This window comes from Bufo gargarizans, chromosome 2, assembly GCF_014858855.1.
Source record: "Bufo gargarizans isolate SCDJY-AF-19 chromosome 2, ASM1485885v1, whole genome shotgun sequence".
NCBI classification, from domain to species: Eukaryota; Metazoa; Chordata; class Amphibia; order Anura; family Bufonidae; genus Bufo; species Bufo gargarizans.
The window spans coordinates 667,231,683-667,248,641 of record NC_058081.1 but is presented as its reverse complement, the minus strand read 5'-3'; the positions used below and the strand labels follow the sequence as shown (position 1 = coordinate 667,248,641).

The window sequence follows — 16,959 nt, the reverse complement described above, 5'->3', positions numbered from 1 at the left end:
ATATTAACCTAATAATTACAGAAATATGACAAAATCAATACCACACGAGACACAGCAAAAGACTCTGAAGACGTAACCATGATACTTATACTATAATAAAGCAAAGACGTGGAATTTATGGGGTCCTTACCACAAGCTGTAAGCAGGAGTCCCAGAATTCCAGTGAACCTGCCATCTGCCTCCGTATAACGCCGTCTTCACTAAGATGTCCCATGACAGCAATGAATCGGAGACATTCTTCCATATTTACTAGAGCTAAATGCAGGTTCTTCTGTAGAATATGAAAAGCGCTGTAAGTCAGATAAATAGGCGCATATACAATATGCAGACTTCACCAGCTTTGTATGTTGCAAGTATTATTTAAAGGGCTTTTCAAGGACTAGAAATCGATAGCTGCTCCTTCTAAGGAACAGTGGCGCATTTGTCCATTGAAATGAATGGGGGCTGTTGGTGAATAAACTTAATTGGCAGACATTGCGTGCTGTAGTATTCTCTTCATATTCTCATTGGGTTAGGGCCTGACACTGCTGGCACCGCCACTCCATGGACTGTCCGACAAGGACTTTATTTTGGATATTACAGCTAAGCTGCAATACCAGACACAACCTGTGAGCAAGCGTGGCACTGTTTATAGAAGAAAGCAGCATATAAGGGACTACTGGGCAAATTCATTTCATAGATCAAACTGACTGGTGAATGGTCCTATAAACTGCTCTTGTATGGGGACTACTGCTATTTGTAACCTCCTCTAATATTATGTTCATATTTGAATAATGTTCTGTACAGGAAGATTTATTAGAATCGGACTGAGCTTGTAGTACATATCTCCACCACCACTCAGTGTATGGAGCTGCATCAAGTTCCAGTTCTATCCGTGGATGTGGATTTCATAGAAATGTATAGAATTTAATAGAAAGTAAGAACCAGTTTTTAAAGGGGTTGTGCAAAAATTGGGGATTTTTGGCAACTCCCCCCAACCCAACCACACACATACCACAATTGGCTGATCCTATAAAGAAAAGATTACTTACCTTCTTCCCAGCGTTGCTCCCTATTCATTCCCTTCCAGGCCTGCGATGCTCCATTGGGCTCCTTTGATGTCAACATCTGGTGTGACACCAAATTCCCTTGCATCATGTGACAATCAGGTAGCGTCAAACCAGATGTTTTCAGTGATGGAGCCCAGGGAGGAGAAACAGCGGGGAGCCAGGAAGCAGGTAAGTAATCTTTCCTTTACAGCTCCAGCCAAGTGAGCAACCCCTTTAAGGTCATTGTGGACCACTTTAACTATTGTGCCCAGGTTCCGCATACAGTATGGTACCGTCTACTCTGGTCTGGAAATTCTCCCCATCCAGCTCAATCTCTATGGCTCCCCTACCATTATCTACTATTGCAGAGTAAATTCTTTATTTTTTCATTGAAAACAATGTAATACAGTATATGGAACATCCTGTTTTTAAACTGATGACCATAACATTGCCCTCCTACCAGTGGCTAGTAACTGGATGTGTATATTTTCCTTCCTGCAGCAGAGAAGTCATATTTCCATCAGTGGCAGGGACCAGGGCTGAGACAAGCTCTACACCAGAAGTTGTTCTATGGACAATTATTCATTTAGTGTACCATTCCCATCCACACCTAGTGTACTTCATTATACAAGTCATAATCTTTTTTTCTGCTTTTTTTAATTTGAAATCCATACATTGCACCTTCCTTTAAAGATGCCCTAGGCGTTCTTCTATTCTTCTCATCCCTGGAAATGACAGGTGCTACACCTATATACCACTATAAATTCTATAAGGGTCTATTCCTTTAGTGCAGATTTGTGACACAGGTAGGATCCACGTTTAGTTTTTTTATACTGCATTTAAAAAGCTAATGATAACTTTCTATAAAATAGTTTTTCTTACCAATAAAGACGTACATGAGGGCAGTAATTCTGATGTAAAGTCCGCTCTAAAATGTGATCTCAACCTGCAATTCAGTAACAAGAAAGATTAAAGTCTAAGAAAGGACGGTAAAGAAGATGAGGAAAGATCTAAAGCTGTTCAGACACAGCAATGTGCAGAGAATTGTCCACCCCCAGGCCCAGGCTCATACTACAAGTTAACACACAAATGTCCTCCAAGTCAAATAAAAGATTCAATCACTTTGAGTTCGCATCAGGACAAATAGGTTGAAGTGAACCTGTCACCCCAGTATAAGCCTACATGTCTATTAAATCATGAAAACAAATTGTTTTCCAGTTACATTAGTGAAGAAATTAAGACTGACATTCGTAAAACTGTTCTCATTTCTCTCCTACACAATACACAATAGCCTGGCTGGCACGCCCGAGAACCTGATGTAAGAATGTATTCTGCTGGAACAGGACAATAGAGAAGGAAGGCAAAATGTGTAAATAAAAATAAGTCTTTGTTCAAACTTTCCTTAAGGGGTTCCTTCAGGTTTTCTGGTATTTTTGGGCAGCAAGAATAGCGCAGTTTGCAGTGTTATTTTGCCATCAACGATACCAGAACCCCAATGAAGATAATAAACTGGAATAAAGTACTGTACAAGTATACCTTTCAGTTTGTTTCAACACTGCATGCAGGATTAGCAGAGAATTACATTATAATCCAGCACTAGAGTCCCTCGTGAGGTGGTCTATAGCATCTTACCCAGAGGGGGTTCACAATATCTATGATCTGGCAACAGAAAGCAGAAGATGATGAACACACACAGCCTGGGAATGATGTGGATCTACACTAAGGATTGGGAAGGTAATGCCTCGACATGTTTATAAATATATGTTCATATTAAATTTTTATATATTTAGGAACTATCTGGAGACCTAAAACGAGGAAGGGCAACCTTAACGTTTTGCCTATGCATTGACCAGAGGGGGAAGAGAGGATAAGATTAATGGTAATGGCTATAATGGTGGTAGTAGTACTCACAGTTCAGGGTAGATTGCTCCACCCTGAATCTCCCTAGGGCCCTGCAGTGACTGGAGGAAGCACCCTTTTTTCCCTTGGGGCACACCCTGGTGTTGGGGCTACTGCCTGGTGGTAGTTGGGGTGCCCTTGATGGTAAACAGTTTGGCTGGGTGCAAGGCAAGAGTGCAGATGCAGTCAATAATCAGGCCTGTTGGCTGCAATAAATAAAGTCTTTCTGTACTGAATTTATAGAAATAATCAGTCGGCACTGTGGAAGAAAGTGGGTTGCAGGCCCATACATCCAAGTAGAAGAAGTAGATTAGCACCCACTTTTTGATGCTAATAAATTTTCATTTTATTACCATAAACAAAATACAGGCAGATGTGACACGATTCGGCTAAACGTCCGTTTTCAAACAAGTAGGCTTGAGCGAATCGAGCTTTGGATCATAGATCCAAAGTCGATTTGTTCAGAAACTTCAGTTTTAATGCCTTTTCCATACAACATTAAAATGTATTGGCTCCGTGGAGCCAAACTTCGTCTCGGCCAAAGTGGCAAGAGACTTTGGTGAATTACTTTGGTATTCCTATGTGCGTATTAAAATTAATTTTAAAATAGGAATACAAAGTGGGCTTTGGTACTGTCTGTTACATTGGTACCAAAGCCCACTTCAGATTCCTATTTTAAAATGTTTCTCAATTGGAATTGAAATTGCACATAGGAATATAAAAGTAATTTACCAAAGTCTCACGCCACTTCGGCCAAGACAAAGTTTGGCTCCACTGAGCCAATAATGCTGTACGGAAGCAGCAGGATTTGCTCAAGCCTACAAACAAGCATAGATTTATTAGCATAAGAAAGGGAGTGCTGATCCACTTCTACTTTTCTTTACTGAACCGATGATAGAAATAGGAACACAGCAGCCAAAGGCATGGTTCAAAAAAACAACAAACACAGTATAATCCCCTCCCAATAGCATTGTATGGGCAGCAACAATTATGCCATGGAACTTTTGGCTTGCCCCTCATTGAGTGTCCTGTCTGAAAGGACGTTCAGCGCAGCAGGGGGGATTGTGACCGATAAGTGCACTCGCCTAGCTCACGACTACCTCACATTTCTAAAAATGAATGGGGCATGGATGTCGAAAGAATTCAACACCTGTGACAACCACATGTAATTTAATTTCCTCATGCTAGCCCACACATATCCGCCACCACCCAGAACAAAGAATGGTCCTTGTCTTATGTATATACAGCGGCATAAAATACCTTTTCTGTCAGGTGAATGCCTAATTTTTGGGGCCTCTACTCCAGTAGCCTACAGTAAAATTTTTATCCAGTGACCGCCTAATGTACCTCCAGACACATAATCACTAGTTCTTTTCTGTCAGGTAAATGCCTAATTTTTTAGGCCTGTACTCTACTGGCCTACAGTAAAATTGTTATCCACTGACTGTCTAATATACCTCCAGCCACATAATCACTTGTTATTTTCTGTCAGGTGAATGGCTAATTTTTGGGGCTCGTACTTCCGTAGACTAAAATAAAATTCTTCTAGGCTCCAGCAGGGCACACTTTTGAGAGATTCCGTCTAAGACACATAAAAATGGCCCCTGATTAAAATACATATTTTTTATGGGAATTTTTGCCATTGATCCCCCTCATGCATAGCACTGTCCATGTTGTTGGGCTATTTGTGCACTTCTAGTAAGTTTTTGGTGGCTGCAAATATGGCCTGAAGGTTTTTCAGGTTCGCCTGCTATTAAAGTGAATGGGTCCCACCACGAACATTTGATCGTGTACGCGCTTTAGCAAAACGTCCCGGCCGATGTCGTCCATCACTAGTAAGTAGTGTGTATGATATGCACATGCTAGAACACAGCTCTGCCCTCACCATTCTGATGTCTACCCCAGTCTTTTAGGGGGGTGGGGAGTGTGCAGAGCACAGGGGAAGTTATAAGTTTACATACACATTAATCAAGTAAGTTAAAACTCTGTTTTTCACAAGTCCTATTACACATTCCTTTTCTTAGGTCAGTTATGATTATTACAATATTTCAAGAATGTGAAATGTCAGAATAATTCTAGAAGACTATTTATTTCATCTTTTATTTTTGTCATCACCTTCCCAGTGGATTAGAATTTAAAATGGTTTACGTGTTTAGTAATTCTTTGCATTGTATTTAAGTTGTCTATCTTGTGTCAAACATTTTGGGTAGCCCTACACAAATCCCTCACAATAAGTGGTTGTAATTCTGTTCCATTTTTCCTGATATAACTGGTATAACTCAGCCAGACCTGTAGGATTCCCTGCTCACATGCTTTTTCAGGTATGTTCATACTTTTTCTATGGTATTGAGGTCAGATCTTTGTGATGGCCACTCCATCACCTTTACATTGTTATCTTGTCTTGTCCAATCTTAGCCTATTTTGGCTAAGAAGGGAATAAAAACACAAAAATATTGTGGCAAATATGGAGGAACTGTTCAAACCCCGAACACTGTAGTGTGTTTCTCATTGGGGGAGCAGTCCCACCGCATGTGGACCGCAGCAGACGACTATCCCCAGCAAAAAATGCATACAATGGAGGATGTCGGCGTGGTCCACATGCACCACTAAGGCATCCCATACACAACAAGGCATTGTGCGGATGAAAATACAATCATATATCACAAAAACATTGCACCGAACGGATATACCACTGACTATACTGGCTAGTTATACAAGTAGATATTAAAAGCTGAGACTTTTGCCAATATATTCCTGTCAGGAAGATATCGGAGCCCATCATGCACCACGTCACGGTCCTCAGCATGGCAAGGGGTCCTACCACTACGCTACCTCTTTTTGGTGTGAACAAGGTCTGAAGGTGATCAAATCTAGCTCACAGCCAAGCTTCCACACAACCGCATGGGTGTGGCTTACAGTCTTGCTTTGTTCACATTGCATTAGTTGTCCTGCTATGTGGTTGTGTGGAAGCTTGGCTGTGAGCTGGATTTCATCACCTTCAGACCTTGTTCACACCAAAAAGAGGTAGCGTAGTGGTAGGACCCCTTGCCATGCTGAGGACCGTGACGTGGTGCATGATGGGCTCCGATATCTTCCTGACAGGAATATATTGGCAAAAGTCTCAGCTTTTAATATCTACTTGTATAACTAGCCAGTATAGTCAGTGGTATATCCGTTTGGTGCAATGTTTTTGTGATATATGATTGTATTTTCATCCGCACAATGCCTTGTTGTGTATGGGATGCCTAAGTGGTGCATGTGGACTGCGCCGACATCCTCCATTGTATGCATTTTTTGCTGGGGATAGTCGTCTGCTGCGGTCCACATGCGGTGGGACTGCTCCCCCAATGAGAAACACGCTACAGTGTTCGGGGTTTGAACAGTCCCTCCATATTTGCCACGATATTTTTGTGTTTTTGTTTGATATGCAGTGTATGTGCCTTTACTTGGCACTTAAGCACTTTTGCACCTGGTAGCCTCCATCACATGGTCTGATATGGGTGTGGCTTACAGTCTTGCTTTGTTCACATTGCATTAGTTGTCCTGCTATGCGGTTGTGTGGAAGCTTGGCTGTGAGCTGGATTTCATCACCTTGTTTACACCAAAAAGAGGTAGCGTAGTGGTAGGACCCCTTGCCATGCTGAGGACCGTGACGTGGTGCATGATGGGCTCCGATATCTTCCTGACAGGAATATATTGGCAAAAGTCTCAGCTTTTAATATCTACTTGTATAACTAGCCAGTATAGTCAGTGGTATATCCGTTAGGTGCAATGTTTTTGTGATCTAAGAAGGGAATAACCCTAAGTAAGCACTGGCCCAACTTTGGAAGTATAGTTGGGGGGTCATTGATCATTTGGAATACCTTGATCTTGATCTTCCTGGCTGATGTCTTGAGATATTGCTTCAATATCTCCACATCATTTTCCTTCCTTATAATGCCATCTATTTTGTGAGTTGCACCAGTCCCTCCACAACATTATGCTGAGACCTCCATGCTTCACGGTTGGGTTGTTGCTCGTTGACTTGCAAGCCTCCCCTTTTTTTGTCCATAAGTAAAGATGGCCATTAAGGCTAAACATTTCTATTTTTGTTTCTTCAGACCAGATGATTTAAAAAAAAAAAAAAAAAAAACTCTTTGGCTGTGATTAATCAAACTGGTTTTGAGTTTATTTTGGAGTAAATTGACACTTTTCATTGAAAGATGCATTTATCAATAGTATATGACAGGCCAAATGTATTCTTTGTGCCTGCAAAGTCAGTTTCAGGAATCCAGCTGTTTAGTGGTCATTCCTGTAAAGCACATTGGTTTTTGGACTTATTTATCAATGGGAAATTTCCTAAACTTTTTCTCAACTGATCTCCATTCCCAACATGTAGTAGCTGTGACAGGTGATAATAAGTTAGAATGTAATAGTTTGCCTGTGCTAAATTCAACAACTGCTGTTTTCCACTTTCATAACTTTGGCTCGCAGACCGTTACCTTTACACAAATTGAAAAATGTGAAGACAAACTAAAATATGTCTCCTGTCATTAAATCAGGGACTTTATCTCCCTGTGCAGTCTGGTGGCTTTAGTGTTGAAATAGATACTTTTATGCTTCTTTCCTCCAGTAAATTTACCTTTATTGTACCTTTGTTGTACGATTGATTTGTATTTTTCTCACCAAAGTGTTTTCATTTCTAGGAAAGTGAATGTGTTTCCTTTCTAACCTGTATGATGGCTGCATGGTTTCATGCTATTTAAACTTGTCATGGTCCACATAACTTTTTTTGATATCTTAGCCGATTTCTTTAGATTTTTTCTGTGGTGTCAAGCAAAGAGGCACGTAGGCTTTTAAGGTAGGCCTTAAGAAACTGCCATGGGAACATCTCCAATAAATTAAAATCATTTCAATTAGCCTATCGTATGTGCCTGAAGCCATTAAATCAAGTTTTCAAACAATTTAAAGGCACGGTCAAAAATAAAAGCTAAAATAAAGCCTTTTCTCCAATATGATTCTGACGTTTCACAAATATAAAAGTGACCCTAACTGACTTAAGAGAGAATATCTATTAGGATTATATGCCAGGAATTGGGAAACTGTGTTTTAATGAATATGGCCTAAGCAATATGTGAACAGAAAACTACAGCTTCCATAATTAAAGGCATAGGGGCCCAAACACACGTTTTGCACTTTGATGTCATCGTCAGCAACCAAAACCCACAAAGCATAGGTGCAACTTTATTAGTGGTTGGGTCAATAATGATATTTGCAATCAGTTTAGTAAAAAAAAAAAAAGGACAAAGATCGAAAAAGAAGGGGAAAAAAATTACCTTTCCTCCTGTGTGAGACGGTATAGTATATCCATTGCTCTGCTTGCTCTTAAATCTGTTAATATTACACAATTGATGAGACTTTCAAATAGCCTAGAAAATATGAAATATAATTCTGTGTCATACAAATCAAAAAAATAAAAAAGACATAGCAATTCATAAAGCAACTCTAACTGGGAAAGAGTATTCTGGAGATAGAACCACCCTCAATGGGGCTGCTCAGCCTCCTCTTACTGGGCCAGAAAGTCCATGGGTACAGCATGCAATTTCAAAAAAATGAGGAAAAAGAAAGAGCTATTTTAACAGTGCTGCTTTCAGAAAACTTTCAACTCATTCACACATCAGTGTTTTGATCAGTGATTTCCATCAGTGATTGTCAGCCAAAACCAGGAGAGGAGCCTCCACAGACATAAGGCATAAGGGAAAGATCTGCCCCTGTTCTGTGTTGACAGAACAAAGGGGTCACAGCCCTCCATGGAGCCCCATAGCTCCTTCTGAATTTTTTCACTCAGTGCTCCATGATTGGCCCCATGATGGAGGTACTGCAACAAAAGGTAACACTGTGCAAAGAACTACAGTACAATAAGTAGGCTAGCAATATATGGGGAGAAATGAAAGGGGTAGTACATGACTCACTTCTGGCTCTGGGTATTGGTAACCCATACAGCGAGAGACTGAAGGGACAAGTGGAAGAAAGTAACATATTACTATAAGATCAGAGTACATGCAAAGTTTGTGGGTTGCCTGTAACTGTGGATACACAGATGTGTATACTGTGTGATATGACTAAGATGTGAATAAGGCCTCATGCACACGACAGTTTTTTTTCACGGTCCGCAAAAACGGGGTCCGTAGGTCCGTGATCCGTGACCGTTTTTTTGTCCGTGGGTCTTCCTTGATTTTTGGAGGATCCACGGACATGAAAAAAAAGTCGTTTTGGTGTCCGCCTGGCCGTGCGGAGCCAAACGGATCCGTCCTGAATTACAATGCAAGTCAATGGGGACAGATCCGTTTGACGTTAACACAATATGGTGCAACTGCAAACGGATCCGTCCCCATTGACTTTCAATGTAAAGTCAGGAGTCCCTTTACTTTCACACTTGCGTTCATATAATGCAGACGGTGGCTCCGTTCAGAACGGATCCGTCTGCATTATATTGTTAAAACATTTCTAAGTGTGAAAGTAGCCTCAGACGGATCCGACCAGACTTTACATTGAAAGTCAATGGGGGACGGATCCGTTTGAAAATTGAGCCACAGTGTGTCATCTTCAAACGGATCCGTCCCCATACATTGTAAGTCTGGACGGATCCGCTTGCCTCCGCACGGCCAGGCGGACACCCGAACGCTGCAAGCAGCGTTCAGGTGTCCACCTGCTGAGCGGAGCGCAGCCCAAACGCTGCCAGACTGATGCATTCTGAGCGGATCCGCGTCCACTCAGAATGCATTAGGGCTGGACGGATGCATTCAGGGCCGCTTGTGAGCCCCTTCAAACGGAGCTCACAACCGGACACCCGAACATTTTAACTTGAAGCGTCCCCATCACCATGGGAACGCCTCTATGTTAGAATATACTGTCGGATATGAGCTATATCGTGAAACTCAGATCCGACAGTATATTCTAACACAGAGGCGTTCCCATGGCGAGCTGCGATGTCTGTGACCGGCCGGGAGCTCCTCCTACTGGTAAGTGACAGGTCTGTGCGGCGCATTGCCTATAGCACAGACCTGTCACTTACCAGTAGGAGGAGCTCCCGGCCGGTCACAGACATCGCTGCTCGCAGGTAAGTATGAAGCTTCTACAAATTGCTAAGTAACCATGGCAACCGGGACTGCAGTAGCGTCCCGGTTGCCATGGTTACTGATCAGAGCCCCAGCGATTACACTGGGACTCCGATCGGTACTCTCCACTGCCACCAATGAAAGGGGGGGGATTTTAATTAGGAGGGGGAGGGAGGGAAGAGGGACCACTGGCCACCAATGAGTTATCTACAGCGGAGGGAGGGGGGGCCCACTGGACACCAATGAGTTAACTACAGGGGAGGGAGGGGGGCCCACTGGACACCAATGAGTTAACTACAGGGGAGGGAGGGGGGCCCACTGGACACCAATGAGTTAACTACAGGGGAGGGAGGGAGGGGGGGGGGCGGCCGCACTGGCCACCAATGAGTTAAAAACAGGGGGGGGGGGGGTCTGCCCCCTGATGCCTGGCAGCACCTGCCAGGCAGCAGGGGGCAGTCATGTACACAGTTTTTCAGTATATTCTAACCTGAAGCGTCCCCATCACCATGGGAACGCCTCTGTGTTAGAATATACTGTCAGATCTGAGTTTTCACAAAGTGAAAACTCACCTCTGAAAAAGCTTTTATGCAGACGGATCTTCGGATCCGTCTGTATGAAAGTAACCTACGGCCACGGATCACGGACACGGATGCCAATCTTGTGTGCATCCGTGTTCTTTCACGGACCCACTGACTTGAATGGGTCCGTGAACCGTTGTCCGTCAAAAAAATAGGACAGCTCCTATTTTTTGGACTGACAGGAAACACGGATCACGATCTCGGCTGCAAAACGGTGCATTTTCCGATTTTTCCACGGACCCATTGAAAGTCAATGGGTCAGCGGAAAAAAACTGAAAACGGCACAACGGCCACGGATGCACACAACGGTCGTGTGCATGAGGCCTAAAGATGAGCACTTTTTTAAAATTCGTTTCTGGTCCTAGTGAAACAAATTGGTCAAACAATCTGATGTCGATCCTAATTGATTTTAACCAAATCAAAAGTGCTCCAACTGGCCCGGAAATTGGTATATAATAGTTTGAGTTCTTCTAGATCCCATATTTTTTATACATAGTTTTTTTTTTTTTTTTTGCTTCCTCCTCCCCTTTAAAGGGGTCATCAACCCCTATAATGACTCCCCAATGCCCAGGTGCCTCATATAGGTTATACTCACCCAGCTTCCCTACACCTGCGTAGCTCCTGCTCCCACACCGCCTTCTGCTGCATCTCCCCATTGCGCACACCAAAACATCAGGCAATGGGAGGCTAGCCAATAGAAGGCCGCGACGGGGACAAGCCTCACTAGCATCGCTGGTGACGCTAGGGAGGCTTATCTCTGTCACGTCGTGCTTTTGGCTGGACAACCTCTTGAATCCCTTGATATATGTGATATACCAATAATATACTTTCTATGTAGTGCATTTGGGTAGTGCAGCATTTGTTTGCGGTTCTGCTGCGTTACCGCAGCTACACAGAGTGAAAACCGCTATTGAAACAAATAATTTCAACTGGTGTGATATACCAGTTGCCCCCCAAAAAACTGATTGAAGCAGGGGTGTGATATACCAATAATATACTATCTATATAGTGCATTTGGGTAGTGCAGAATTTGTTTGCGGTTCTGCTGCGTTACCGCAGCTACACAGAGTGAAAAACGCTATTGGAACAAATAAATTCTACTGGTGCAATATATCAGTTGCCCTAAAAAAAACTGATTGAGGCAGGGGTGTGATATACCTTCTTCCAAAAATACTGCGCTTCTAAAGGGACTTTTGTCATTTTGAAAATCACAGGCAGAGGAAGAGATCGGCCATTCCGCAGGGGTGGTAGGGGTCGGGCAGGTGCACCAGGCCAGAGCCTAAGTGGGTAGTTGCAGAAGGTGCGTGCGATTATGTCAAAGGTAGGTTGAGTGGCTCACTCAGCCTTCCACTTCTGCACCCTCCTTATCCTCTGTATCTGCACCCTTTTCACTCTCTGCTGTGTGCACCCCCAAAGACAGCACCAACACCCCCAGCATATTCCCTATGTTCAAATCAGAGGAATTATTTTCCCATCCATTCCAAGACCTTACCGATGCGCAGTCATTCTTGGCATCGGATTAGGAAGAGGAGGTATCAACGGTCGCCACCCAGCAGTCTGATGACAGTACCCAGATCAGCCCAAGGAGGGTGGTCCCCGCTGTTGCTGCCTACTCTGAGATCTCTAATGTCAGAGGTGGTGAAGGTAACGATGATGACATGTCAATGGACGTCACGTGGGTGCCCACAAGAGAAGAAGAGGAGGGGAGTTCAGAGGTAGAGACTGAGCAGCAGATAGGGAGGAGAAGGAGGAGAAGCAGGCAGAACTTACAGTGCAAAGGAGGCAAAAAGCAGACTGCTAATGTATCTGGAAGAAGCCATCCGCCATGCACGTTCACATCTGGCGCTCCCAGGACGCCGGCACATGGCTCCACAGTGTGGGCTTTTTTTTAATGTGTCCGCTGCTGACAATAGTATTGCCATCTGCAGCCTGTGCTGTCAATGCATAAGTATGGGTAAGCCCAACACTCACCTAGGGACAACCGACTTAAGAAGGCACCTGGCCTCCCATCACCGAGACTAGTGGCAGCAACACCGTCAGAACCCACAAAGCCACACTCCCGGCGCTTCACGTCCTGCCTTTTCTTAATCTGGCAAAATGTAGGCTTCCGTGGCCTAAATGTTCGAGCGTAAAAAGATGATGACACTCAATAACCCTCTTGCCCAACGGCTGACTGCCAGCTTGTCGGAACTGCTAGCCCGCCAATTACTGCCATATAAACTGGTGAACTCAGAGGCCTTTAGAAAATTTGTGGCCATTGGCACACCGCAATGTAAGTTCCCCCGGAAGGAAATATTTCTCCCAGAAGGGCATCCCGGAGCTATATGGTCACATTCAGCGGAAAGTGAATGTATCTCTGGCACACAGTGTCGGTGCCAAGATAGATCTGACCACAGATATGTGGTCTAGCAAACACGGGCAGGGAAGGTACATGACTTTTACTGCCCGGGTGAACCTTCTGACGGACGTCAAGCATGCAACCCATGGCACCCGTGTGCATTTGGTGTTACCACCACGGATTGCATGCAGGCCTGCCTCTTCTTCTCCTCCTCTTACTCTATCCTCCGTCTCCTCCTCGGCTGACACCTCCTTTTCCACTGCTACCTCCTCTTCCGCTGCGCCCCCTAAGCTCCCCAGAGCCTATTTGACGTGCCAGGTGAGACGTTGCCATGCTGTGCTGTGGCTGTTGTGCCTGGAAGCCAAGAGCCACACCGGTCCTACACTCCTTTCAGCTTTGCGGTCACGGGCCAATCAGTGGCTATCCCCGCTCAATTTGACAGTTGGTAAAGTGGTGTGCTACAGCGGTGCCAATCTGCTGAGCGCGCTGAAACAGGGCAAAATGACACACGTGCCGTGCATGGCACACATCCTGAACTTAGTGGTGCAGCGATTTGTTGCCAAATACCCCAGGGTCCAGGACGTCTTGTGGCAGGCCTGTAAAATCTCTTGACATTTTAGAAGATCTTACACGGCCATGGCTCACCTTGCTAACATTCAGTGGGAACACCACATGCCCGTCAGACGTCTGATTTGTGACAGCCTGACACTCTGGAAATCCCAAAAATCCACCTTTTATATGCTTGATAGGCTGCTCCCGCAGAAACGCGCAGTTAACGACTACCTGTACGAAGTCTGCAGAAGGACAGGTTCTGGGATCTTTGTTTTTGTTCACCGCGCCAGTGGCTGCTCATGCTCGATGCATGCAGACTTCTGCGGCCATTTGATGAGATCACTAAACTGGTCAGTCGCAGCCAGGGCACCATCAGTGACATCGTACCTAACACCTTTCTTTCTGGAGCGTGCATTGCGTCATGTCATTGATCAAGCCGTCGAGGAGCAGGAGCAGGAAGATGAGGAAGTCACAATGCTGGATGAATTCCTAGGGGAGGCTACTCCATCTGAGACAAGTCAACAGGAGTCTGAAGAGGAGTCAGAGGAGGATGGTGCTGGGGCAGAGGAGGAGCAAGAAGAGCATGCTTTAAACTTTTTTGGGATCCCTGGTGTTGTCCGTGGCTGGGGGGAGGAGACAGAAGACGACATTATTCTGGACGATGAGCGGAAGCCAGGCCATTCCACCACTTCCAGTTTAGTGCAAATGGGGGCCTTCATGCTCCAGTATTCGAAGGGGGACCCCCGTATAAAAAGCATAAAGGGCAAGGACCAGTACAGGGCGGCAACATACTTAGACCCCTGGTACAAACAGAAAATGGCAGACATGTTACTAGAATCACAGAGGGCTGTCAGAATTCAGCACTTCCAGGCCTTGCTTCGATAAATCCTGCATTCTGCTGTTGCGGACACTGGCAGAGGAATTTCTACTCACAGAGAAACAGTTGCGGGTACCAATCCAACAGCGCATTCAAGAAGAGGGTGGTTTGAAGATGTGTTGGTCACTTCGGATATGAAATTATTCTTGCAGCCAATGCATCGACAGCCACCCCCTGGATTCAGCCTCAGGGAACGCCTAGACCGACAGGTGTCCGACTACATCGGGTTAACGGCCGATGTGGACACTCTGAGAAGTGAGGAACCCCTGGACTACTGGGTGTGCAGGCTTGACCTGTGGCCAGAGCTGGCACAATTTGCCATGGAAATTTTGGGCTTGCCCCCTCGTCCAGTGTCCTGTCCGAAAGGACTTTAGTGCAGCAGGGGGGATCGTGATCCATAAGCGCACTCGACTAGATCACGACAGTGTGGACTACCTAAAATTTCTAAAAATGAATGAGGCATGGATCGCGGAGGAAGCCAACACTTGTGATGACCACATTTAATTGAATTTCCTCATACCAGCCCACACATATCCCACAACACCAAGAACAAAGAACGGTCCCTGTCTTATGTAAATAATGAGGCATAAAAGGCCTTTTCTGTCCATTGAGTATTTTGGGCCTCGGAGGAATTCAACATTTGTGACGACCATGTGTTTCAACTATTTTTTTTTTCAAGAGGGGGATTTTGTTAGCCATGTTTTTAATCCAATTTTATATTTTTAGTTCTATTAAACATATGTATTTGACCTGAATTTGCACTGACCTTCAGTAAAATTGATATCCATTGACCATCTTATATACCTCCAGCCACACAATCACTTGATCTTTTCTGTCCGCTGAATGCATAATATTTGGGGCCTGTAGTCCACTGGCCTGCTGTAAAATTGAAATACAAAGACCATGTAATCTATCTCCAGCCACATACTTGTTCTTTCCTGTCCGCTGAATGCATACATTTTGGGGCCTGTAGTCCACTGGCCTGCTGTAAAATTGATATCCAATGACCGTGTAATCTACCTCCAGCCACATACTTACTTGTTCTTTTACTTCTGCTGAATGCATAATTTTTTGGGCCTGTAGTCCACTGGCCTGCTGTAAAATTAATATCCAATGACTGTGTAATCTACTTCCGGCCACATAATTACTTGTCCTTTTCTGTATGGTGAATTCCAAATTTTTGGGGCCTGTAGTCCACTGGCCTGCTGTAAAATTGATATCCAATGACAGTGTAATTTACCTCCAGCCACATACCTAATTGTTCTTTTCTGTACGGTGAATGAATATTTGTTGGGGCCTCAGAGGTATTCAACACCAGTGACGACCACGTGTTATTGAATTTCAACTATTATCATTAGGGATTTTTCAAGAGGGGGGATTTTGTTAGCCATGTTTTTAATCCAATTTTATATTTTTAGTTCTTTTAAACATATGTATTTGACCTTTATTTGTACTGGCCTGCATTAAAATTGATATCCATTGACCGTGTAATATACCTCCGGCCACATAATCACTTGATCGTTTCTGTCCGGTGAATGCCTAATGTTTGGGGCCTGTAGACCAGTGGCCTAGCAGTAACATTTTTATCCATTGACCGCATAATGTTCCTCGAGCCACATAATGTCACAGGACGCCGGCGATGCGCGTCCTTCCCCTTGCCCCGCCGGCGTCCTGTTCCTCTTCGGCAGCTGCGAGGAGGTGCCCTCCGCGCAGAGCGGGGAGCCGCTCGGCGTCTCCGCTGCCATGGCAACGGAGGGCAGAGCGCGCCCAGTCGCACGCTCCTTCTATGTGCGGCCAGCGTCCTCTGTTGCCAGGATACCTGTGTTGGCTGAGCGCCGAGCTGGACACTCAGCACTCAGCTATCAGTCCTGGGACAGGTCCGCTGGCCACGTCACATGACCTTAGCCCTTCAGTATATAAGCAGGCAACCTGCTGGCCACAGGTTGCCTGTGATAATGTTTATATAGGCTCTTGATACTCTGTTCCATTGCTCTTGAATTTGACTGACGGCTAAGTTATTTGACCACGCTCCTGCTTCTCCCTTGTACTCTGACGTTACCTCCAGGTTGGACCTCCGGCTTGTTATTGGTATTGTCTTTGCATCTCACTTGTAGTTTTACGTGACCTCTCGTTGTGACCTTTGTTAGTTTGTTTATCCTTCTCGACTGCTGTACACTCCTGTCTCCGCCCGCCGCCCATTGCCTGTCTCTGCTTTTCTCTGTCTCTCCCGCACTTACTCAAGTTAGGGATCGCCGCCTAGTTGTGCTCCGTCGCCTAGGACGAGTAAGTGCAAGTAGGCAGGGACAGGGGCATGGGTGGCAGACTAGTGGGTGCATGTGCTCCCTCTCTCCTTCCAGGGCGGTGTGACACATAATCAGAATTTATTTTATTTCAGGTGAATGCCTAATTTTTAAGGCCCATACTCCCGTGGCCTAAAATAAAAAATTTCTAGGCTCTAACAGGGCATATTTCAGAGAATATCCCTTTAAGACACATTAAAATGTCCCCTGATTAAGATACATATTTTTTGTTGGAATTTTTATCTATGATCCCCCTTTAGTACGTCACTGTCCATGTTGTGGGACTATTT

General features: G+C 44.7%; 1 protein-coding gene across 1 annotated transcript in view; it reads right to left on the bottom strand.

Moving 5' to 3' along the window:
- The window catches only part of TTC12 (tetratricopeptide repeat domain 12), a 146,549-nt gene that overhangs the window by 39,022 nt on the left and 90,568 nt on the right, over positions 1-16,959 (bottom strand). The window contains exons 14-16 of the mRNA XM_044278447.1: positions 8,243-8,335; positions 1,911-1,974; positions 131-271 (exon numbers count right to left, since the gene is read on the bottom strand). Coding sequence (XP_044134382.1) covers positions 131-271; positions 1,911-1,974; positions 8,243-8,335 — 298 coding nt within the window. The remainder of the gene's footprint in view (positions 1-130; positions 272-1,910; positions 1,975-8,242; positions 8,336-16,959) is intronic.